Source organism: Peromyscus eremicus, chromosome 18, assembly GCF_949786415.1.
Source record: "Peromyscus eremicus chromosome 18, PerEre_H2_v1, whole genome shotgun sequence".
In the NCBI taxonomy this organism is placed as follows: Eukaryota; Metazoa; Chordata; class Mammalia; order Rodentia; family Cricetidae; genus Peromyscus; species Peromyscus eremicus.
Genome location: NC_081434.1, coordinates 21,591,958 through 21,619,551, shown reverse-complemented (window position 1 = coordinate 21,619,551; position 27,594 = coordinate 21,591,958). Strand labels below are relative to the sequence as shown.

Below are 27,594 nucleotides of genomic sequence, written 5' to 3'. Positions count from 1 at the left end.
CATAAAGGTTTTATTCCAGCTACATGGCTTTCACATACTTAATGAGTAACCCCTGGTTCCACAAAGGGACAGCATAGCTGTGTATGAGACAGGAAAAAGGAACAGAAGTTTTGGATCAAAACTACTACAGTAAGAACTGAACATCCCAACGTAGAAGAAGCAGAAGAAAATGATCTTAAAAATGATTTTATGAAGATGATAGAGGACTTTAAGGAGGAAATGAAAAATTCCTTTAAAGAAACCGAGGAAAAGACAAACAAAAATGGAAGAAATCAATAAATCCCTTAAAGAAAGTCAAGAAAACCAAAAAAAAGCTGTGAAACAGAAGGAAAAAGTTCAGGATTTGAAAACTGAAACAGAGGTAATAGAGAAGACACAAACTGAGGGAATGCTGGAAATGGAAAATCTGAGCAGATGAATAGGAACTACAATACAAGCATAACCAACAGAATGCAAGAGATAGAAGAGAGAACCTCTGTTATTGAAGAAACAATAGAAGAAATAGATTCCTTGGTCAAAGAAAACATTAAAGCCAACAAAGCCATAACACAAAATATCCCGGAAATCTTGGACATCCTGAAAAAACTAAATCTAATAATTATACTAATAGTAATAGGAAAAGAAGGAGAAGAATACAAGCTCAAAGATACAGAGAATGAGACAGAGCCTGCCAGCACCCAACTGGACTAAGAGGTGAGTCTTTATCCTCATACCCGAACACCCCACCCCCTAGGCTTTGGGCCTAAGGGCACAACCCTGCACTCCTACACCATGACCCATTGCAGTCCCAGTTTCAGACTAGTTGGCAGGCAGACTTCCTGCACACAGGTCAGACTACCACCATCCCCCATCAGACCCTGCAACCCAAACCCCACCTCCCCCAAATCCCACCCACCCTCGGAGACTGCAACTGTTCCCTGAGACAGAGCCTGCCAGCATCCAATTTGGACTAAGAGTCCCAGTTTCTGGCCAGTTGGCAGGCTGACCTCCTGCAGACATGTCAGACTACCACCATCTACCACGCTCTAAGACTGCAGCTACTCCCTGAGACAGAGCCCACTAGTGCCAATTGGACTAAGACCTGCTCCCTGAGACAAAGAGTCCATCAGCATCGACTAGACCAATAGCTCCCACTGGATCAAGAGTGTTAATCAGATCAAGAGAAGCTCCCTCAGACACAAACATCCCTTGTCCCAAGTTGAGAAAGAGATGGGTAGACACCAGTGCAAAAATATAGTCAACAACATAAAAACCAATATGGCTCCATCAGAACCTACATCAGCAAGACCTGAACATCCCAACACAGAAGAAATAGAAAATATTGACCATAAAAATGACTTTAGGAAGATATTAGAGATCTTAAAAGAGGAAATAAAAAATTCCCTTAAAGAAATCGAGGAAAAGTCAAACAAAAAATGTGAAGAAATCAGTAAATCCCTTGAAAGCCGAGAGAAAGCAATTAAAAAAGTGAGGGAAACAATTCAGGATTTGAAAACTGAGATGGAGACAATAAAGACACAAACTGAGGTAATGCTGGAAGTGGAAAATCTGAGTAAACAAACAGGAACTACAGATGAAAGTATAACCAACAGAATGCGAGAGATGGAAGAGAACATCTCTGGCATTGAAGATACAGTAAAGGAAATAGATTCATCAAAGAAAACACTAAAACCAACAAAGTCATGACACAAAATGTCCAGAAATTTGGGACACCATGAAAAGACAAAACCTAAGAATAATAGGAATAGAAGAAGAAGAATACCAACTCAAAAGCACAGAAAATATATTCAACAAAGTCATAGAAGAAAACTTTCCCAATCTAAAGAAGGAAATGCTTATAAAGATGCAAAAAGGTTACAGAACACCAAATAGACTGGATCCAAAAAAAGTCCCCTTGCCACATAATAATCAAACCACTAAACATACAGAATAAAGAAAAAAAATATTAAGAGCTGGAAAAGAAAAAAGGCCAAGTAACACATAAAAGCAGACCTATCAGCATAACACCTGACTTCTCAATGGAGACTCTGAAAGCCAGAAGGTCCTGGACAGACATTATACAGACACTAAGTGACCACAGATGCCAGCCCAGACTATTACACCCAGCAAAACTATCAATCACCGTAGACAGAGTAAACAAGATATTCCATAAAAACAGATTTAAACAATCTCTGTCCACAAATCCAGCCCTACAGAAAGTACTTATAGGAAAAATCCAACTTAAGGAAGTTAGATGCACCCATAAAAACACAGGCAATACATAATCCCACACCAACAAATCCCAAAGAAGGGAAACACACAACACTACCACCAAAAGACAACAGGAATTAACAATCACTGGTCATTAATATCTCTTAATATCAATTAACTCAATTCGCCTATAAAACAAGACACAAGCTAACAGAATGTATACAAAAACTGGATCTATCCTTTTGCTGCATACAAAAAACACACCTAAACTTTAAAGACAGACACTATCTTAGAGTAAAGGACTGGAAAAAGTCTTTCCAATCAAATATCAAATGGACTTAAGAAGCAAGCTGGGCCAGGCGGTGGTGGCGCACGCCTTTAATCCCAGCACTCGGGAGGCAGAGCCAGACGGATCTATGTGAGTTCGAGGCCAGCCTGGGCTACCAAGTGAGTTCCAGGAGAGGTGCAAAGCTACACAGAGAAACCCTGTCTCGAAAAAACCAAAAAAAAAAAAAAAAAAAAGCAAGCTGGTGTAGCTATCCTAACAGCTAACAAAATATACTTCAAATTAAAATTAATCAAAAGAGATTGAGAAGGACATTGCATATTCATCACAGGAAAAATCAATCAAGATGAAGTCTCACTTCTGAATATTTATGTCCCAAATAAAAAGGGCACCCACATATGTAAAAGAAACATTACTAAAACTTAAATTGCACATCAAACCCCACACACCAATAGTAGGAGACTTCAACACTCCACTCTCACTAACAGACAGGTCTGCCAGAGAGAAACTTAACAGAGACATAATAGAACTAACTTATGACTCAAATGGACTTAATAGACATCTACAGAACATTCCACCCTGACACAAAACAATGTACCTTCTTCTCAGCACTCCACGGAACCTGCTCTAAAATTGACCACATACATGGTCACAAAGCAAATTTCAACAAATACAAAAAAATTGGATTAACTTCCTGTATTTACCAGACCAGCATGACTTAAAGTTAGAATTCAACAATGACACAAATTGCAGAAAGCCTACAAACTCATGAAAACTGAATAATGCTCAAATGAATCACCACTGGGTCAAGGAAGAAATAAGAAAGAAATTAAAGAACTCCTAGAATTCAAAAAAAACGAATGTACAACATACCCAAACTTATGGGACATACATCTCCTTCAATACATTCATTCTTTCTCATGAACATCTGTCTGACCCAGATGTCCATCAAGATTTGTTGGATTTCCAGACTCGCAAAAACAAAAAGGTGAGGAATGGGGGTTGAGGTGAGCAAAAATTATGTCAGTTTGACCGAGTCTTAAAGTCAACAATGCTGGGTTTTGAGAGCACAATCATTGAAAAAGGTATGGTGATATGAGGATAAAAATCTGAAATGGTTATTTTAGGAATGTTTTTGTGTGAAATATAACATAAAGGTTTTATACCAGCTACATGTTTTTCAGAGACCTAACGAGTAAACCCGGGTTCCATGAAGGGACAGCACAGCTGGGTATGAGACAGGAAAAAGGAACAGAAGTTCTGGATCAAAACTATCTAAAGAATTAAGACAGGGCAAGAGAATAGTGTGATTACAGAATGGGAGAAACAAAAACAAGTGCAAGAAGACATATTAGGAAAAGAGCATGGAAGTTAGAGAAAAAATTAAAATGTGGGTGGAAATGAAGGCAGAGTAAGGCCAGTAGGACTGTGAGACAGGACAAACATAGAAATATAGTTGCATGTCTGTAATAAAGAATAACAGAGTTTAGGGGGCTGATGAAACCTTAATATGAAAAGACACTGGAGGAAGTATAGTAGTGTTGATAGAAGATTTAATATCAAAATACTAAAAATTATTCAAGGAGAGTAACTATAAGAAAGTAAAATTGACTTGCTAGCTGAAGTCCCTGAAGGAAAGGGGGAAAGGGGGAAATCAGTGATTCAAACAAATAAAATGGAGTTAATTAAAACTTGGGTTATTAAACAGATTGTTCAAGTAATACTATCCTCCTTAACATTTAGAGCTGATCTTGGCATCAAAGCTGTAGCTTGGCCTTCATAGGAAGGAAAACAGTAAAATTTCAAGAATCAATCTACCTCAAGACCCAACTGATACCACTCCTGGGCATATACCCAAGGCATGCTCAATCATACCACAAGGACACTTGCTGAACTATGTTTTAGCAGCCATAGTATTCGTATTATTTGTAGTAGCTGGAAACTGGAAACAACCTAGATGCCCCTCAACAGGAGAGTGGATAAAGAAAATGTGGTACATATACACAATGGAGTATTATTCAGCTGTAAGAAAAAAACAATGACATCATGAAATTTGTAGGTAAATAGATAGAATCAGAAAATAACATCCTGAGTGAGGTAACCTAGTCTAGAAAGACAAACATGGTATGTACTCACTCATAAGTGGATGCTAGATGTAAAGCAAAGGATGATCAGACTACAATCCACAGCTCCAGAGAAGCTAGGAAACAAGGAGGACCATAAGAGGGATGCAAAGATCACCTTGGGAAGGGGAAACAGAGAAGACCTCCATGAGTAAACTGGGGATGAGGGAGGCCTATAGAGGGGAGTGGATACGGGATGAGAACATGAGGGAACAGGATGGTCTAACTGGGGAGGGACAAAGTGGGATAGCATTGAAAGAATTATCTTGAAGGAAAGAGACATTCTGGGTTAAGGGAGAAACTTGGTGCTAAGAAAATTCCCAGGAATCCACAGGATGACCCCAGATTAGACTACTAGCAGTAGTAGAGAGGGTGACCCCAGATTAGACTACTAGCAGTAGTGGAGAGGGTGCCTGAACTGGCCTACCCTGGAAATCAGATTGGTAAATACCCTAACTGTCATCATAGAGCCTTCATCCAGTAACTGATGAAAGCAGATGCAGAGCTCTGAGAGCCCAGTTAAGGGAAGAGAGAGGGATTATATGAGCAAGGGGAGTCAAGATCATGATGCAGAAATCTACAGAGACAACTGAACCAAGCTCATAGGAACTCACAAACTTTAGACCAACATCTGTAGAGCCTGCATGGGACCAGACTAGACCCTCTGCATCCAGGAGACAGTTATGTAGCTGGGTCTGTTTGAGAGGCCCCTGGCAGTGTGATCAATATCTATCCCTGGTGCATGAGCTGGCTTTCTGGAGCCTGTTACTTATGGTCAGACACCTTGCTCACCCTTGATGTGAGGGGGAGGGTCTTGGTCCTGCCTCAACTGAATGTACAAAGGTTTAGCTGTTCATGGGAGGACTTACCCTGTTGGAAGAGGGGATGAGCAGAGAGAGAGGAAGGTTGGGGGGAGTGGGAAGAGGGATGGGAGGGGGAGCTGTGGTTGGTATGTAAAATGAATTTAAAAAAATAGGGAAAATGCTACAAAACAGAAATGGATACTAAGAAATTATGGTGAAGAATTTTTTTAATTAGTAGGGGCAAAAGAAAACAGTGAATGTTTCTTTTAAGATCTGTCAACTACAAAATAATTGAAAAGTATTCATCATTTGTGCCAACAGATACTAAATATACAAACAGATTTCACATCAGTGAAATCTCATCAACTTCCACTTTACCTGTCAGATCACCATTATTTTATTAGTGTACTCTTACACTAATATCTGCCTTCCCTTCACTCTGCTTAACCCTGGAATTCACATTTGGAATGCAAAGATACCATGTTGATATCACTCATGTTTTTGCAAATTCTATTAATGACCAACTAGTATTCTACTTAACCATTTCTCTAAATCCAAACAGAAAATCATCTTACTTTTAAAAATTATCTTCTTGATCCACCAGTAAAGGGCCATGAACAGTTGAGTCATTAGAAATGAAAATAGAACGTGGGAGTAGAGGGTTAGAAAGACTGAACAGTTACTGACTTTATGATTTTCTCCGCTCAACTTTGCCCACTAGGAAATGGTTATTAAAAAGCTCAGAAACTGTAGGACAACCATGTGGTACACAGGCTCAGAATTTCAAATGTTTCCAAACCCCACACTGCCTTGGTAAAAGGGAAATATACTGCCAAGCCTCCAGTGGAAAGAGGTGCTGTAAGACATCTGGATGTCCAGCTGGAGCACCTGATGAGGTATTCCCTAATAAGAAAGGTAAGCTGCAAAGAAAATCTTCCTCTACAAGGCTCTAGTCTGGCTTCCAACCACTCAATGTTTGACTGGATAGAAGTGTCTCTCCTATACTTAGGATAGCTGTGTGCAAAATAAGGATTCTTTTGTGTGGTAGCCCATTTCAGATTCTGAACACTAGTTGGATTACTTTTTCTTACAACAAAGAAAGAATCCTAGAATCAATCATACATGAGGGAAAGAAGACAAAGGAGAGTACACAAAAATTTACCATTTTGATTATCAGAGGCAAATATTATTTTGAAATAACCATGATGAATAATACCTTCCCAAAATGCATACATAACATTAGCAGACAGCTGGCAATTACAATGAAAGTTAAAATTCCTGAAACTGAAAGAATACAAAAATGTTAAAACTCCGTGAAAGCTTAGATAGAACTGCAAAGACGATTTGATAACCCGAATCATCCAACTACCATAAGAAAGAAAAAAGCAGGCAAAAAGCAATAAAATACAGTGTGTGAGATAACAGATAATTTGAAAATTCAAACACATGTCATTAGAGTGCCAGTGGTGAGAAGGAAGCATAAAGTAAGGGCAGTGTCTAAAGGAAAATCACAGGAAAATTGTGCACAGTTAACTACCGTAACAGATTAAAGAAGCCGTAGATTGACAAAGTAATTTGAGCCACACGCATTCTGAATTCATAATCTAAAACCTTTTCACAATGTAAGCCAGTATTCCAAAACCTACGTTTAAACAAAACTGTCATTTCATAAACTCTGTAGATGGGAGAGACAAGATTACTTCCAAATTCCTCTATAAAGCCAGCATATCTGTGAAACCCAAACCAATGATATTGTAAGACAAGAAATCTAAAGGCCAAAGTTAATAATTAACTTAAAAGTAAAAATTTCCCAATACTAGAGACATAATAGAAAATAGGGAACAAAGAAGGTTTATTTAAGGAAGGAAAATTTCTCAATAATGGTAAACACATGCCATCATGTATTTGTTCAAATGCATAGAATGTTTACCAAAAATAAAGCCTAAATATAAACTTATGATGGTAACTATGAATCAGTGGTGATTTGTTTGTCAGTGTAGACCAGTGAGGTATGAGACATTGATGGTAAAGGATGTGTACAATGCATGTGAATACAGACAATGCATAGGAAAGCAATACCTTGCAATAATGGCCTCATAATGTAAACTGGTATTAAAAGGTCTAAAGGTAGCTATGCATGGTGATGCACTTCTTCAATTCCAGCACAAGGAAATCTGATTGCTGTGAATTTGAGGTCAGCCTGGTCTATATAACCAGTTACAGATGAGCTGGGATGGACAATGAGACCTTCTCTAAACAAGATGAGGAGGAGGAGGAGGAGGAGAAGGAGGAGAAATATACTAGCACCCTTCAAAGTCTTAGTGTATTGTTATTAGTATTCTTTGTATAGAGTTATCCATTTCAATAACAAAGTTATTCTCTATACTGACATTTAAGATTTCATCAGATTTTTTTCTTTAACTTTTGATGATCATCATTCTCTTTTATGCTAATAAAAATGATATTGATTGACTTTTCAAGTGTCAAGAAAACTGAATTCAGCCAAATGTAGAAAGTACAGCATGTTGACAAAATTGCATTTTTTTTTCAAGATTGTAAGATAGTTTGGCACATGATTCTATGGTTAAAAAAATAAAAAAATTTAATGGAAATATTAAAATTAATGAGCAACTAGATAAAGGCCATCAGAACATATGTAATTTAGAAAAACACTTTTAGTTCAAAATAAAACAAAGTAAAAATATAAATAAATTACCACCGACAAACATAGGAAATAAGTTTCTTAGATATAGGTGAGAAAAGATGTGAAAAATGAATAGTTACACTAGAGTCAAGAATTGGAAATGTGTTACATGAAGATTTTCACTATATCCATCTATAAATTTGAATCTAAGCAAAATCTCAGTAGAAAAATTTTTTCATCTCTCTTTCTCTCTGTGTATCTCTCTCTTTGTGTCTCTGTCACTGTCTCTGTCTCTCTCTCTTTCTCCTTTCTTTCTCTAATTATACTAAAATCTGAATACAAATAAAATAGGCCAAGAATAGTCACATCAAATTGAATTTTTGAAAGGCAGAGTTGTAGCATAACCATTCCAATATAAATCTGCAGCTATAGACACAAAAATGTGAGTGTAGCAAAACCCTGTTAAGTAAGTCATTAGACCAAAATAGTCAAAAGCCAAGCTATGAATGCGTGGGCACTAACTAGTACAACAAAACTTATAACGCAGAGCTGGAGGCAAAGGATAATCACTGAAATGAGGTTTAAGTGAACACTAGGAAAAATATGGCTTCCTCTTCATGTCATCTACAAAAGTCAACTCAGGACAGATTATAATGCTAAGTTAGAAAAATGATATAAAAAGTTTCTAAAGAATTAATGTTGAAAAAAATACCTCCTGACGTTAGATTGTGTAAAGTATATTAAATGGTCTAAGAAAGCACTCAACACTAATAAAAGCTTGCTAAAATAAATACATTGAATCAATCAAAACTACCAGTAAGGTATTGAAAGGGAATTCAATTACAAATTAAGAAAGAATACAGATAGATAGATAGATAGATAGATAGATACATACATACATACATACATACATACATACATAGAAAGATGATAGACACAGATTTATTGAAAGACTTTGCAAAATCTTAATTACATGGCAATATAAAATTTCAATTGTCCAATAAAAAAGTTATTAACGTTCTGAGATGCAAATTGAGGAGTTAATATGCTGTTACCACATGACAATCAGGTGGTAAATTTTTGAAATTGGCCAAAACATAATGTTCTGACAAGGACATGAACACTAGAAAAACCATATACTACAAATAGGTATGTAAATTAATGCACAACTTTTTGGAAATTATTTGCCTGCATTCTACAATCCATACTCTTATACATGGCTAATACCAATAGGTATGTACAATATTCATGTGTGCATATAAATAAAACATCAATTGCATTTTGCAAAAGACTGAAAATTAGTCAGCTGTTGATGGCCTAGTACACAGTATAATGTTTCATACAGGGAGCTGGGAAGGTTTGGAGAAGACAAGTTTCGGAGCTCAAATGCAAGATACAAATTTACGTAGAGGAATAGACATTGAAGACATATATTGGGACAGACCCATAGAATGTAATTTAGTCTTGAAAATGATGAGTTTAGAAATGAAGAAACTGATAATCTGAGATAATATAATCTATATGTTAATTAGCTAAATTTACTACTTTAATTATATATTTCAAAATACCTACAATTTAACCAATTAACAAAAATCATAAAAATCCATGCATCAGTAAAATAGACAGAATAAACTAGCTTATTTGGGGAATTGGGAATGCCATAGATATGGATTTTCTTACCTCCTCCTGATAACTTGGGAATTTTTCAGTTATTTCATTAAATAGATCATCTTCCCACTCTTCCTCTTGTAACCACTGAATCTCATAATGTAAATTTTTGTTTGATTCATGGTGTCCTCAGTGTCAATTGGCTAACCTTACTCCTCTTGATTCTTGTTTTCTTTTTAGCACCCAACTCATTAAAGAAAACTGTTCAGTTTCAAGTTTTCTTCTGCTCTATCTAACTTATGGTTGAAACTCTCAATTGTGTATTACATCTAATTGAAGTATTCAGCTTCAAGAATTGTTTTTCTGTTGTGAAATCTACCTTTCCATTACATGTCTTAGGTCATGAACTGCTATTATTTTTATTGAACTGTCTATTCATTTTCTTATTTTTCCTTGAGTGTCTATTGAGGGACTTATTTTAAACTCGTTTTGTAGCAGTTCACGAATTTCTGTTTCTTTGAGGTCAGTTGCTGGAGAATCTTACATTCTGTTGGTGGTATTATATCTCTGATTTTTGCGGATTTTTTTGGGGTCTGCTCGTTACATCTGTGTTTAAGACTATAGTCACTCCAAGATAGAGAGATGGTTCAGAGGTTAAAAGCACTGGCTGACCTCTTCCAGAGGTGGTGAGTTAAATTCCCAGCAATCACATGGTGGTTCACAACCATCTATAATGAGATCTGGTGCTACTCTTCCAGAGGTCCTGAGTTCAATTCCCAGCAACTACATGGTGGTTCACAACCATCTATAAGGAGATCTGGTGTCCTCTTCTGGCATGTAGGCATGCATGATGGCAGAACACTGTACGCATAATAAATAAATAAATCTTAAAAAAAAAAACTGCAGTAACGTTGCAGAGGGAATTCTCCTTAGAGGGGCCTGAGAACGCTGGTCAGTTGGTCACAATAATGTTAGCAAGCATTGTGGATGTTTTGGTGATTTAGGCTGCAGGAGTTGGTAGCAGTGATGTTGGCTGCCTAGGTAATTAGGGAAAAAAAAAAGGATTTAGGGGTCCCTTGTCGCTTTGTTGTTGGGACTGACTTGGATTACAACCATTCGTTACAGCACTGGGATTCAAACACACAAAGTGGCTGTGAAGCCAGATTCTTGAGATCCGAATATTGTAAAGCACAAGAGCACTTCTGAAGGAAGCACCAGTGTAGGTCTGTGGCATACCTCAGCAGTATAGACTCTGGAAGATGGGATGGAACTGTGGTTCTGATAATGGTGGTAGGGAAAATTATAAAGCATAGCTGTGGGGTGGCACAGGAAAGAGAGAAAATGCTGCAGAGCCTGTGCTATGCGGAGGCTAGCGTAGCTGCAATTCAGGTATAAATACTAACAAGACACAGTGGCAGCTCAGATTCTGATGAGGCGAGAAAGCATATGGTGTTGACTATGGGCCTGGCATAGGATTCCATGACAACAGCCTATTCTCTGAGGCCGGGAACACCATTGTATTTCTCTCATTTTCATCCCTCCATGCTAGCCAAGGCTTGACCACAGGGTATAAACATTACTAGTGGTCCTCATTTAAACTCTCCATCAGCAATGTGAGAGCAACCTTGAGGTATTATACCCTTGTCAGAAAGGTCACTGATATATACTTCAGGCTTTTGATTTATGGTGAGAATAAAATGCAATCTCATTTACTTTTAAATTTTCTTCTGTATTCATGAAAGTGAAAATCTTGTCATGCTCCAGTATCCTTCTTCATGAACTCATTTTATTACCCACTTATTTCTTTATTGAGTTGTCTGTTCCTTAGTGAGAGGGTGCTGTGGATATCGCTCTGTATAAATAAACATTGATTGGCCTGTAGCCAGACAGGAAGTATAGGCGGGACTAACAGAGAGGAGAATTGAGGGAACAGGAAGGCAGAGCAAGGGGCAGGCAGGACAAGCAAGATAGATGTAAGGTACCAGTAAGCCACAAGCCACATGGTAAAGTATAGATTAATAGAAATGGGCTTAATATAAGAGTAAGAGCTAGACAATGATAGGCCTAAGCTAATGGCCAAGCAGTTTAAATAATGTAAGAGTCTGTGTGTTTATTTTATAAGTGGGCTCTGGGACTGACAGGACTTGGTGGGGGCTGGAGAGAAATTCTCCAGCTACAAGAGGGTTTATAAATTCTATAAATTAAATATTTAATGGTTCTATATGTTAACAAAACCTCGTGGTACAGAAATCTTTTTTCTTTTGATGGACAGTTGCCCAAATTACTGTTGTCAAATTTCAAAAAAAGTTTTCCTTAATGGTTTGTGATTTACACTTTAAAAGATATTCCTTGTGAAAAACATCAAAATCTTACTAAAATCTTAAGAAAGCTTACAGGCAGGTGGGAAATCCAAGCAGAGATACAGGAAAAAGAAGGGCGGATTCGGGAGAGACGCCAGCCCCTCTGCCCAAGGAACAACAAGATGCCACCAGACCGGTAATGCCATGGCCATGTGGCAACATAAAAAATTAGGTTGGATTAGGGCAGCCCAACAAAATTCTATTCCACCTTTAATCTTACTCAGTAAGTATTAAATGTCTATAACATGGTGTTCATGTTGCACATTTTGTTGTATGAGAGAGAAGATTTGAGTATATCCAGTCTTTAACCCAAATTTTACCTCGGTGGACCTTAATTTCTTTGTTTGCAATAAACAGTTGGAATTTCTTAAACTCTTCTGTTTTCACTGTATTCTCAGTTGACAAGTGAGAATTTATTAAATACAGTTCAATAGCGACATTATTTGTGTAGCATATAAATATGAAAAGCAAACAATCTTTTTACTACATGAATGTCAAAACCCCTTATGAGAAGTGATACTTTTTCTAAATAGTAACACTATACCTATGTGGGTAAAATAAATGTGTGAGTACTGTTGAGATTGCTTGTATTAGTTTCTTCCTGAAGAGATATTTAAGCCCTTGGTTCCTAACTTTACTCCACTGTAAAATAAGGATAATGTTCATAGTTTCTACCTATGAAGATACTACTGCTAAAGGAGATGATAAGCCACTTGTATCTTATACAGTGTGTTCACTCTATAAACATCCCCAAAGTATTCTAAGCATTTAAGCATTCCTAAATGTCAATTAAAAACAGATAAATGTGCCATCATAGATACCTTAGGTTCCTAAAGACATAGGAGGGTGAAAAGGAGAAAGACTTTGTCATTAGGCTTATGATAAATTCTCATACTCCACAAGTAATTACTCATTTGAAAAGAGTGCTAATTTTAGTGATCATTATTGTGTGGAAGATAACATATAAAAATCCATGTGTAAGTAGGAACACATGGGAAAAACAAAAGACATTTTAGTTTACTGACAAACATAACTCCATACCCTAAACTTATACCATTAAAGTGTATTCATGTCAGTGAATAGACATTTAAGAAATTAAATTAAATGCTTTCTCAAACCTCTTGCTGGGGGGTGTCTTTCTGCATGCTGTGAATATGTGTGGCTCCCATTGGATAATAAATAAAGTGGTTTTGTCCTATGGCAAGAAAGCTTACAGCCAGGTGGGAAATCCAAGCAAAGATACCGGGAAAAGATGGGTGGATTTGGGAGAGAGGCCAGCCCTGCTGCACAAGGAGCAACAAGATGCCAGCAGACCGGTAATGCCACTGCCACATGGCAACATATAGATTAATAGGAATGGGTTAATTTAATATGAAAGAGCTAGGTAGCAAGAAGTTGAAGCCATAGGCCATACAGTTTGTAATTAATATAAGTCTGAGTGATTATTTTATTTTATTTATTTATTTTTTATTAAGAGATTTTCTATTCATTTTACATACCAACCACAGATTCCCCTGTCCTCTCTCCTCCCGCCACCCAGCATCCCCCCCCCAACCCACCCCTCATTCCCACCTCCTCCAAGGCAGGGTCTCCCATGGGGAGTCAGCAGAGCCTGGTACATTCAGTTGAGGCAGGTCCAAGCCTCTCCTCCCTGCACCAAGGCTGTGCAAAGTGTCTCACCATAGGCACTAGACTCAAAAAAGCCGGCTCATGCACTAGGGACAAGTCCAGATCCCACTGCCTGGGGGCCCCCTAAACAATTCAAGCTAAACAACTATCTCACTTATCCAGAGGGACTAGTCCAGTACCATGGGGACTCCTCTGAGTGATTATTCTATAAGCAACTGCAGGACCGTGAGTGGGAGAGAGTTTTTCAGACCGTAAGGCTGAGCAGGACTGAGAAACATTTGCAACCTCTAGGCTTATCTTCAGATATGGATACTATATAACTAATAGAGTAATTTTTTTGCCACAATTGATTTTCTATCCTCTTCATTGAACTAGGGATAACTGAAGTATGATAAATGAAGGCACAAAATGAAGATAAATAGAATAGTATACTGCAAGAGTCATATTATGCACACTTCCAAAAAAATAAACTGTATTATTTACATCATCTATGTAATTTTTAGTAAATCTAGATCTCATGTCTCATAATATAAAACTATTTGAAAGATGAATAAACAAAACTAAAGATCCTGCCCAAACAGAAACCTTCTTGTTTATCTCAGCAGCTGCTTGTACAATACCTATTTTAATTACTTTGGGCCACTGAAACATAAAATTCAAATACCATGGCACTAAACATCAAATATTCAAACTCTCTTAATCAAGTCCACCCTTTTACTTGAAGAATAATCAAAATCTCTTCTTTTAGTTTATGACAGCAGTGACTTATATCAGAGAGTTCAGCAAGAACTAGTGTTGGAAAAGGCCTCGAGGGTATATATTGTTATAATTATTTCTGAAGGTACATGTCATTAAACTAAAGAAATCAACAAAATAATGCAAAATATATCTAAGGTATCTACAGCATGTTGTTACAAAGCAAAATGCAATAACTGCTCTCATTGCAAACATATGTAATCTGGACAATAATATTCACATTACATCTGTGTATATGTATTTGGATAATATTTCTCCCTATTTAAGACATGATATACTAATATTTACAGAAGACAGTTAAGTGCCGAGATAACATGCATCTGAAGTCATAATCAGAATTTTACTTTTAAGGAAAATATAAACACAGTCTTCAAAAAAAGAAGAAAGAATGAGAGATAGAGAAATGGGGAGGAAGGAAGGAAGGAAGGAAGGAAGGAAGGAAGGAAGGAAGAAGGAAAAAAGGGAAGTGTTATAGTTTGAGTTCAATTAAAACAGACAGGATTATAGTGCTTAAAAATATGTGTAGTGAGGTTCCTAATTCACCTATCTGAGTTACATACACAGAGCCATTCTTAATAACATTTTCAATGTTTTACTCCTTCTATGGAGGTATTACAAAACCAAAAATAATGCTCAGTTAAATTTGGACTCCAGGTTCTGATGTAATTTGCCCTGTGCATTTCTACTTCACCTTGTCAAAGAGTACTGCTTCCCCAAGGCTGCCCCAGGGTCCTGCTGACGGATTGCTCTAATTGCAGTTGGTGCTGTAAACAAGGCAGCCACTCCATGCTCTGCAAGCACACGGAAATACGCGCCGGCATCTGGTGTTCCCACGGGCTTTCCCTATGATGAGATTCATTTAAAATGTCACTGACTAAATGTCTCATGTTTCATCGACAGTTCAATGCCTACACATTTAACACAGCAATATGGATGACGATAGCCTCCCAACAAATCTTAATTTTCAAACATTACCTTGTTCTGTTAGAATTTAAAACTAAGATAAATAAATAAATACCCAGGCTGTTTTCTCCAATGGAGGATCTAGGAAGGTTTTAAATTGCAATAATATTTTTTCAAAAATTTGAAAGATAAAGATCTGGAAATATATATCACATTGAAATTAGAACATAATAGAATCTTCCATATGTCAAGAGATTACATATATAGATTATATATTATCTATTTATATGTAGTATATATAAATATGTGTGGATATATAATATATAACTGTATTACATGATATTATATATACATATATGTGCTTTATATTATATAGAGAAAGAGAGAATTTTCTGTGGTAGCCTAAGCAAAAAATAGTTGTTTTCTTGGCATTACCATATTTATTATTTCCAATATTGAAAGCCATGAGAGCAATTCTCAAATATTTGAGCAAAAAGAAAAGTTGAAATCACAGTGACTCCTGAGCAATGGCCTTTTCAGTTAAATGTCTGGCTCCACGAAAGAAACTTGTACAAATTAAAAAAAATAAAATCTCACAGGCTGGCAACCAATATATGCCTTTTGGTCTTAAAATGAATCTATACACATCAATTGAAGGATAGTGCATAAATCATAACAATGCTGGAAACTATATACCTCAGAAGCACAAAACACTTAATAAATAAACACTTTCAAAAAAACAGGGAAAATTCGAAGAATAACCTAACTATTTTAAGTGATTTATAAATCTTGACCCAGCCCTACGCCTTCCTTTGTCCATCTCTTCTCATTATGGCTACAACGTCCTATGCTGAAAGCAAGGTGCTAGGAATACTAATGCTTGTTAAATAAAAGTGTATACATATTCCATGGTAAAGCATTAGTGGCACAGATTAAAATAAAGAAAAGAAATTGTTACCTTAATTCATTTTTTTGATGCCTTGAATATTCTACCATATATCAGACATTCCCAAAAGATTGGAAACTCTATCTAATACTTGCTGAGCTCCGTTCATTAAATCCCATGTAAGCTCCTCATGTATCTTTGGTTTTAGAAAACTCACATGGTAAACTCTAAGTTTAGGCAGATAGAGGAAAGAATTTGTCTACAGCAAACTCAGAAATCTCTCCAAACAGAGAATGAGAAAAGAACTGACTATCAATGTGATTGTTGGAATGAGAATGAATCCTGTAGGCTCATATATTTGAATTCTTGGTCCTCAGTTGGTAGAACTGTTAGGGAAGAATTAGGAGATTTCATTTTGTGGGAGGAGGTGTGTCACTGGGGAAAGGGTTTGAAGTTTCAAAAACCCATGGTATTCCAAATTTGCTCTCTCTGCTTTGAGGTTATATCCCAAGATGTAAGCTCTCAAGCACCACTCCAGAATCATGCCTACCATCCTTCACCCATGCTCCCTACCATGATAGTCATGGATTCTAACCTTCTAAAACTGTAAGTTCCAAATAAACTCTTTCTTCTATAACTTGTCTTGGCCATGATGTATTATCATGGATACAGTAAAGTGAGACAATCAACTTGAGGGAGACCATAGTTGGACAATAATTTAAATTCAGTTCCTATTTCAGAATGGGTATTTGATATGACACAATTATGGTTTAGTTTTTATAACTAAATAATCACCATTAATATTCTTCAATGTGACTATATTTCTCTTCTTTATGAAAAGTAACCTTTTAGGCCTCTTGTGGGACTCCAATTCTTTCATTCTCATAATTTAAATATCATCTATTACAACTTGAAATTCTTTGCAATGATCACAGCTGTCCTAGAGAAGTCAACTTCCATTTATTTTACTACATGGATCCATACATTCAAATAGCACAGAAAGCTGCCCATTAAAAACAGGCAACACATGGACATAGCTTGACTCAAATTTTGAAGCTGTATAACTATCAGTCAGGGATGATATTACAACTTTATTCTTTCTAATAAAGTAAGATGAACATTCCTGGCTTTTATGTCTTGAAAATATCTTAAGCATCAGTCAATCCTGTGAAGACTAGATAGTGATTTGGCAAACCTGATTTCACCCACATAAAAAATGATTTATAAAATAAGCTTTATGAAATTGACTTGAGGTGTCCATCTTCCTATTTTCTTGCCTGCTAGGTAAGAACAAACCACATAGTCAATATTTTCTTGGTAAGGCAGCAACACTGAGATCATTTCTCAAAATTGTTTGACCTCCACTAAAGTAACATATTCTCTGGCCAGTTGAAGTACAATCACACTTCTTAGAAGCGTTAGAGGAAAATGATATTGAATCAAACTTGATAATTGTATTTATGACCACTAATGGAAGACATGTGTCATAATGAAAATAGTTTGCAATATGTGACTATCTTCATAGAAGGTGTATTTTGATTCTTTTATAGTGCCTTCAGCTATTACATTTAATAATGACAAAATGATACACTAAATACTGGAAATACTGCTCAAGTAAACATTATAAATAATATGGAGTTATAACAACATTGCAATTCTGATGATGTGTCAAAGAAATATACAACACTATTGTATTTATTAAGCAAAAAATGGAATGCCATTATACAGACTTACTATTTGGAATCTTTGAAGTGATATATAAAAGTTTTCTGACTTTTTGTACATTTATTAAACTGAAAATGTTCAGTTGTTTTGGATTTTAACGTCCATTTCCAAGAAAATAATTAAATATTATAAAGTGTTTCCATGTTTTAAAATTATTTAAATATTTATATATATTTTCCAAGTATTTCTATACAATCTCAAGATTGATTAAAAAACTGACAATATCAAAGAAAATATTTTTTCCTAAAACACCCTGCTGTAGAACATAAATATTAATACTTCAGTTAAGTAAATATCTCTGCTAATATTAGACAGAACCCGACTACATATTTCATTAGAAAATATAACACGGCTATATGTTATATAGTTAAATTGTGTTAGATTAATCACAGGTTTAATAAATATGTATTGAGCAAGTACTGTGGGGTTAGTTGGTATGGAAACCGTTTTGTTAAAAGCCATGGAAGGCCCCTCTCTAATATAACTCATAATATGACAAAAAAAGGATATGGAAGAATGTATACATATTGCAAATAATTGTACAGCGGATGCTGCAGGCTGTGTGCACAATAAACGGAAGGAATACAGGCGTGCTATGCTGTCAGCCCCATCACCGCGAGTAGCTTCAAAGAACTGAAGCAAAGCCCAGGAGCATTTTTCTTTATGAACATTAAATAAAAGTGACTTCAATACCTTATTGATTTTATTGAGCACTCTTTTCCCACACCCTTCTGCACATGCATGCACCATACAGAAGCATGTGCACCTAAACAATATATCATCTTTGTAATGCTTTTAAAGGTATCCAATAATGCACTGACCACGCTGATCTGACAGTAGAAAGGGACCCCAATTCCATAGGTTGCATTTTAGTGACTAGCAAGAGCCAAGCACTCAATTTAAAAATACAATTCTAAGATTGGATGGTTGAAAAAGCAAACAGACACACCAAAAGCAAAAAATGTAGCAAAAAGCAGCAATCCAAAACCTGCCTATGCTCAAATCAATGCCATTGTTTCTTTATTACTTGTGTTTGAATGACCCCAAAGTAAAGTCTGTGTTATTGGTTCTGCCTAAATGACATCAGACAAATAGTACTGTTCTTGACACTGGTAAGAAAGAAATTCTACAGCTTCATTTGACACACAGCTTCATTATTTATTTATTATTTATTTATTGTGTTGTGTGTGACAGGGAGAGAGAGAGAGAGAGAGAGAGAGAGAGAGAGACAGAGACAGAGACAGAGATAGAGAATGTATGTGCTACAAGACATATAGAAATCAGAAGACTATCGTTAGGAGTCAGTTCTCTCCCTCTATCTTGTGGGATCCCAGGATCCAACTCAAATCCTAACATTGCCATACAAGCACCTCTACCCAATGATCCATCTTGCCAGCCCACACAGCATGAAGTTTTAATGTCAGTTTTATAAAGTAGCAATTATTATTATTAGCTAGGCTCATAATGTGGTTTGTAATATTTCACAGTACAGAAATTAAGACAGTTATAAAAAAAAAACCTTGAAATTAACTTCCGTATATAATTTTGTTTACCACTTTGAGACTCAGCCTGTTATTAATGAACTACAGATGACAAAGTTCTGGTTCAGAAACCAGAACCGTAAGTCCACACATATTTACTATTGATATTAAGTCGTTAAAAGAGGAAAGCAGAAAAGTACACACCCTCTTCCAAAGAGAGATAAATATCAAGTTAAATCTTTGAACCCTAAACAAAATGAAGCCCTTGATTACAAATCCTATGACTTTGTTGGTGGAGATCAATGCTACTTGTACTTTTCTGGCTTTGACATAAATACTTTTGAGTCCAGCACAGTGTGTTTGCCTCTGTTTTTGCAGGATTAGAAATATGTCTAGTTTCTTTTTGAACACTATTTTTGAGAATGTCACCCAAGGCATGTTTTTTACTGAGGTTTTGAGGCGAAGAGAGCAGCATTCCTCACCAGCTAGTGTGAATTTCATTTCAGCAGACAGGTGCTGCAGAGTATTGCTTTGTTTATTTTGAAATAGTGATGGCTCTGGCAACATCATTTGTTAAGTTTCTACTTCATGTCATACGGCATTATCGAAGCATGAGTGTTTTGGCCTGCAACACTTAAACTCGAGACTTACCAAAACATAAACAAATCTCCAAGATCTAGTATTTAATGGGAAAAGTCAGAATGTAGAATAGGTTATATAATTTGTACATTGCTGTTTGTATAAAACAGAAAACGTATTGCTGATACACTAATTAATTCATATATATGTATATATACATATATATATATATCTCCCCCAAAACTGCCCTCAAAAGAGAGGAATTTGCAAATCTGGAAACGGAAAAGAGAACAGTTTTTCCTGTTTGTCTTTTTCTATGTTTTGAAACATGAAACAATGAAATAGAGAGCTTTAAAGACTGGGAATGTCGTTCCATGGCTCCAGAGATGACCACATTTTTTTATTGAATAACTGAGGACTCATCCCTGTGAGAGGCTAATTTTCCCTCTCTCAGCTGTTATTCTAGCCTTTAGTTCTTTGTCTAGAGTTAGGACCCCATCAAATTTTCCCACTTCCACATTAGGATGTCTATTGATGTTGTCATGGTTCTGGCTTTTTTTATGTAGGTATTTCTGTGAGTGATTTTCTGTTTGTTAATTGTCAATGATTTCTTGTTTTAATTAATGCATTTAAATGTAATATATATATAGATAGATAGATAGATATAGATATAGATATGAAAAAACATTGTACACACCAGGTTTAGAACTGCTCATAGACATCCACTGAGAACTTTGGAGGACTTAGTGTGTGTGTGTGTGTGTGTGTGTGTGTGTGTGTGTGTGTGACATTCATGTATGTTAAATATATGAGGTACTATGTGATCTGAATAATATCCACATATTGGAAATGTAATACCTAATATAGACTGTGGAGGAAAGGGCCTTTGAAGAGATGTTTAGGTGACAAGAGCGCTATTCATTGTTGTTTGTTTTTGCTCTTTCAGGGGCCTACCACCCAGCTCCCAAATAAATCACACACAGAGGCTTATTCTTAGTTATAAATGCCCAGCCTTAGCTTGGCTTGTTTCTAGCCAGCTTTCCTTAACTTAACTTATCCCATCTACCTTTTGCCTCTGGGCTTTTCCCATTCTCTTACTTCTGTAAATCTTAACTCTTACTCCATGTCTTACTGTGTAGCTGAATGGCTGGCCCCTGGAGTCCTCCTCCTTCTCTGGCTGCTTCTTCCTCTCTCCCAGATTTCTCCTTCTATATACTCTGTCTGCCTTCTAGCCCCACCTATCCTTTCCCCTGCCTCACTATTGGCCTTTCAAATTTTTATTAGACCAGGTGTTTTAGGCAGGCACACTAACACAGCTTCACAGAGTTAAACAAATGCAGCATAAACAAAAGTAACACACCTTAAAATAATATCCTACAACAATTCACCTTCCTGAATAGATTAATGCTGCTATCTAAAGAGCTTGGAGGAGTGGATTTGCTCTCTCACCTAACTATTCTTTTGCCACATGAGGACAGTTTTCCTCCACCCTGTAGGGTATAACAAAAAGGTACCGTGCTGTAAATGAACAATAGGAGTTCCAGAAGGTTGATCTTATACTTTAGCCTTCAAAAGTATCTGTGAGAAATAGATATACGCTCTCTTCCAGTTACCCAGTCTGTGGCATCCTGTTAGAGCAGCCCTAAGTGAATGCACCCTCTCTATCTGTAGCTGTCCTGTTAGTCTTTATGATTTGCCTCTTTACCTGTCTTTCGTCAGCTCTGGGAATTAAGCACATTGGGTCCAAAAATGAGACTAATCCCCAGGAAGGAAGGCATTGCTTCTATCTAGGTGATCAGCATCTACGTATCTCCAGAAATAGAATCTTACTTCTGGAAGTGTTAGTATCAAGTAAATGATACAGAGCATGCAGTTGGCAACCCTGTAACCCTGGTGCTGAGCTAATTAGAGGTCTGACATATTTAGCAATCTCAATAGTCACAGAGAGCATTTATCCTTGGCATAGCTAGCAGTTCACAGCTTCTAGCAGGACTGATTTTACCTCTGTACTCATCCATGCTAATTGATTTTCAATCACTCTGCCATGGTGTACTAAGGGAATCATTGAGATTTTTCTGTATTCACCGTCATCAGTGAGTCTGCGCAATTAAGAGAGAAGTTAAATAGTTTCTTGCTAATCACACTTGCAGACTTCTATGGAAGCCGTAAAGCACTATATATGTAATATCTGAGGTTGTGCAATGCCAAATATCTCCACTGTGTCCAACACTGCCCAGACAACCTCAAATGTGCTCATATTTCCCCATATTAAAAAGTGAAACCAACCCAACCATCCCTCAAGATCCCATAATTCTTGTCATAAGGTGACCGCAGACACCCCAGTCCCCGAAGCTCACTTCAGCTGTCCTGTTACACCTGGCTAAAGCGTGCTGCTGGTCTCCATCTACGTTCAGCTGTTGCCCACTGTCCCTCAGTATACTGTGATTTTCAGCTTCCCCGACTGTCTCTCAGATTTCTTGTTTTTCACTTATATGGCTTCTTGTTTTCAAGCCTCCAAAGTTTACCCAACTACAATTCTTAGTGTTCTTTTCTCTGAGTTTCTTGATTAACTTAGAGAATTAAATTATTAAATCTTCTGGCTATTGAAGTTTTCCTCAGCTTCAAAACTGTCATTTTAGAGTTAGACATGTGTTTGAATAGCACATAGAAACTTGTGATCCAAACCAAGTGTTGTGTTCTCTCCTTCTGGCCATTCTTCCTACTGCAGGGCTATAGTTTAGAACTGCCTTTCCGTGAATTCTCCTAGCTGAAGACATCAGAGCTACATTCAATGTCCTTCTTACCTTTCTTATGTTACCCACCTGACAAAATTATTTTCTGGTCTGTGTTTTTTATTATGGTAAACAAAAGAACCAAAATACCTGTTTCATAGATTCATAGTGAGAATTCATATATGAAAAGTGCTTAGATGAGTGCCCATGTCTCAATCAATAAGAGTGATTTTCTTGGACGAAAAGTCTTTCCTTCCATAAGACATTGTATTATCCTAAAAATTAATGGACAGACTTTGAAGCTAGATTTCAAGAGTCTATTATGGAGTGCCTTTTCACAGCTGATAACTCTCTGAAGTTGAAGGATTTTCTTTTCTGCAGTTTTCATACAATCTGAGAGATTCCTTATTTTGATGCTGTCTTTATTTTTTGCTTTCTGTTCTACAGATTGATTTTAATTCCTTGACTATATTGTCAGCTCCTACAGTGCAAGGACCATATCTAATGCCGATTCTGTTTCCCCTATGGCCTCTAGAACGGTGTTGTTCACGATATGCTCCTGGAAATATTGCCCACTGAGTTATAACAAAGTTGTACTTGCTTGCTCCAACACACCACACAGGTATATATAAAGAAAAAAATAAATGCAAAAACAAATATCTTTGTATCACTTGCCATTTGAAGAATCTAAGAGATGTTGGCAGCAGCTTCATAATTTCTTTTCATTTGAGAAGATCAAATTATACAAACTCAGTCACAGTAATGCCTGAGTCATTTTCCTCACTGTACACACTCACAGTTCTGCTATGCTACATTTAAGAAAAAAGAAAAAGGAATTTTTCATTATATGAGTAGAACAAGGAGTCTATATGTTGAGTATTAAGTGTGCTAGTTAGCTAAATCACAGCTACTAGTTTTAAAGGGAAGTCAAATGCCCTCTCTTTAAGAACAAAATTTTTAAAAAATGAGAGAATATGTGAAAATTCAAATTATGGATAGTGAAATTTAACTACACAAGCAGATAACAATTTTAAAGGGCCTGGATGGGATGATGGATTAAGAAACACCACTAATGGACCTTTTTCAAACTACTGCATAGCCTCATGGAAATTATAGATCCAGGGCAACACAGATATCCCAGAGAATGCCATCTAAGATACTTTAGAGAGAGCTAGGCAAGTTGGTTATCTACTACAACTACTAACTGTTCAGTAGTTCTCATCTTTAACACTCAAATATGAGATTTTTATACTTGAAAGTAACCTAAAAACAGTGTCTATAAAATGGTTAGAATATTCATAATTTATTGATAAATTATATTCCCATATATATACTGTCATATTCATGTATAAATGATATTTCTTTGAAGTTTTAAATTGCTTTCACATATGCTATCCCAATGGTGTCCTGTGCAATATAGAAAAATGCAGAGCTCATTTTCATGCTGTTCTTTCTCTAAAGAAAGGATGCAGGGTCCCCTAAACTCTCAGTTCCTTCTATGCATTCAGAAAAGAGAATGCCCTATAAAGGCTGACAAGAGAGTGTTCCGAAGTCCTCTAAACTAGAAATAAAACTAGCAGTGGGAGATTATAAGTATGTGGGTAGTGATGAGCCATGAAAAGTGTTGTTATTCTCAGATGAAAAGCTTCAAAGCCATGCTTATTTCCCTCAAACGTTCTGTGCGTAAAGGATGGATCCTTGAGCAGAGTGACCACTGGGATGTTTTCCACACCTGCTCCCCTTTCTTCAAAGTTGGTGGTAGCACAAGGCCTTACAGTACCTGGTGTGCTGGTCCTTTAGCTTCTGCTTAGAAGAGAATTAATGGGATCCAAAGGGAGCTGCCTCCAGTACTCTGGTGACCACTACTGTGCTGTGAGGACAAACAGGCTTTGAAAGAAGAAATGTGGAATACTTAAAACTCCACATTTATAATAGCTGGAATACAGAGGAATGGATGGTTTATGTTTTGATTTTAGTATTCTATTCCAGAGAAAGGAACTTTGTATTTTTGAGTAATGACTAATGATCCCCCACCTCAAATTTAGTTTTATTATTATGATTTGCCAATTATTTTACATGCTTTACATGAATTGATCAGTTAAGTGATACAAAGTGATTGCTACTCTCTATAAATGAGAAACCTGAGGCTCAGCAGGTAAGTCACTTGCCTAAAGCCAAACAAATACAGTAGAGTCAGGAATCATGCCATCCAGGCTTTAACAAGCAACAGCAGTTTCTCAAATAAATACAATGTTATCAGTGACTTCCAAAAAGAAACCAGAGTGAATTCCAGACATAAAGATTAAAACAGTTTTACCAAATAATGTACTTTGTTATGAAAAAATACAGTGATCCAAAAAAGAAAAAGAGTTGCAGAAATGGAAACTGGAGAGTGTGTGTCAACTTTCTCATTTAGTATATGAGAAATAGATTCCTAAAGAAGTTGAATTTACCCAGGATCATATTGATAAATAAAGGCAGATATTAAAATTTCCAGGCAAGTGACCATGCTTCTACATCATAATTCAGAATGTTAAGTCCTTTACCTTTACAACCAATTTTCTATCCAATAAGGCATCATATAGTGCATTTCTTTAAAGTTAATTATTGAATTATTAACAATAATAACCATCCAATCCAGTAAGCCTGAAGAGACTGTGGAAGAATTTATAAGAACAACTTGTCCTTAGCAGATCTATGGTCTGTGGAAAGCAAACAGATGCAAAGCAAGAGTAAACTTATTTTGTGGATTGCAGTTTTTCTGTTTTCATGTTTGTTTGTTCATTTGCTTATAAGACAGATTCCGGTAGCCCAGGTTGGCCTCAGACATTGATCTGAGGATGACTTTGATCGTATTGTCTTCCTGTCTCCTAAGATAATGGCTTTATGTGGTGCTGAGGATCCAATTCTGGGCTTTATTCATGCTAGGTAAGTAATCTACCAACCAAACTACATCTCCAGCTTTTTCAAGGGCTCCAAAAAATGATTTTCAATTATGTAGAAATGATAGTTTGTCTGTCAAAAGCAAGTATATTAACTAGTTTATGGCTTAATCTCAAGATGGATTTAATACAAACAGTAACTAATACTATCCTCTGGACCTAGGTAATAATTTAGGCAACGAATAGTCAACTGTCTTTCTGCTCAATACCTCTGCTGCCACAGACAATGCATGGGTACACTGTGTTAAGACACACATTTGCAACTGGTGCACAGCAAAGATGAACACAAAGGCAGGGTCTACAAGGACTGTTTGTCCTTGAGAAATTATTTTGGGGTTGCTTCTGCAAATAGCAGCCTGGAAAAGTAGGCAAGCAACAAACAGAACTTAGACCCCAAAGCATGTCTGCATATAATCACCATACCAAGGCATACATTTATGCCTGATACCTGATATTAGAGTTGCTTAAGCATCAGAGTTGCTATATGAAGATAATAAGTTATTATAGTTTGGTCTGATGTGTGCCCAAAGGCTGATGGGAATGGATCAACTGCCTTCTGATGTTTGTCATAGGAACAAATGTTTATTTTTCAGGGATGGGAGGTGGGTGGGATGAGGGTGAAGACTCATGAAAACAAGTTAGGTCATTGGGATCATACTCTTGAAGGGGAAACTGTGAGAATAAATCCTTCCTCTCTGTCTTTATTTCTTTGCTGTCCTGCACTCCTGCTATCACTAATGCTCTGACACAGGCACAAAACAGTGATGTACTAGAACCTCTGAAGTCATGAGCCAAAATTAACATTTCTTTGCTTGTTCTTAGGTTGATTACCTTACATAGCTTGTCACATACCAAAACAAACACCTGTCCTCACCCATTTGATATTGGAGTTAGGTCTGTTTCAATCAACATTTTGTTAATAAAATGGGGATCTGAAGAGGTTCTGATTATTTGTTTCCTCTCAAGAATATGAAAATGGATTGTAAAGAATTGTTTTAACTATTAGATGCAAAATTGAGTTACTCTAAATGTATCCTGATGAACTAATAACAGTAAACCTTTACTATAAATATGCAGTCTATCTGGATAAGCCATTCATGAAGTGCTTTGATAAAAAAAGAATGTTAAAGTTACATATTTATCTTCCAAGACAAAAAAGCCCCACTTCTAAGTCAATATTGTTTGTTATCTTCACTCAGTAATGTTGTTAACAACTATTTATTGTGAAATGAATGGATGGTGAAGAACTAGGTTTGAAGTTGAGCAAAACTCAGATGATTCTTCACCTAGCCCCCAGGAGAGCAGAAATGAACAAGCAAACACACTAAAAGAACTTGCAAATGAATAAGACTGCAACAAAGAAACAAGTCAGCATAACACAAGGTACTGGACTACTGTGCAAAGGGGGTTGGTCTCACTCAAGAAATCAAAGAGGAAGTGTACATGAAATGAGATCTGCTGTATAACAGGAAAATGTTTTGGGGAAAAAAGAACAGATTTTAAAGAGAGGGGATGATGATCATATTTTGAGTGGATATTGTGACCAAAGATGATGACGATTGAAAATATCCACAGGCTTGGGGGAAATGGAGATGATGAGATACCAGAAAAGACAGTCATTGTGGACAAAGGCTGAAAGAGGTCAAACTACAGGGTAAGTTTTAAGATGTACAGAAGCGCTAATGAGTGCAGACAATCATTGAGAGATGAACAGAGCAGAAAACAGTAGTACCCATTGCTACTCACAGCATTCTAGTTGAAAAATTGAGATAGGGGTTTTTATTTGTTCATTTTAATGAGAGACATATTAATGTATTTTGAATGTGGAAAACAACAGGATGCTGAATTTTTCAGTTATGTTTTCACCCTGCAGCTATAGAATGATATGTCCATTTATGGAAGAAAAAATGTCTATTATATTCATCAGTATATCATTCAGGCAGTAAT

General features: G+C 36.5%; 1 protein-coding gene across 1 annotated transcript in view; it reads right to left on the bottom strand.

Moving 5' to 3' along the window:
• The window catches only part of Acss3 (acyl-CoA synthetase short chain family member 3), a 199,845-nt gene that overhangs the window by 48,439 nt on the left and 123,812 nt on the right, over nucleotides 1-27,594 (bottom strand). Inside the window, exon 10 of the mRNA XM_059245803.1 lies at nucleotides 15,091-15,242. Within this exon, the coding sequence (XP_059101786.1) occupies nucleotides 15,091-15,242 (152 nt within the window). The remainder of the gene's footprint in view (nucleotides 1-15,090; nucleotides 15,243-27,594) is intronic.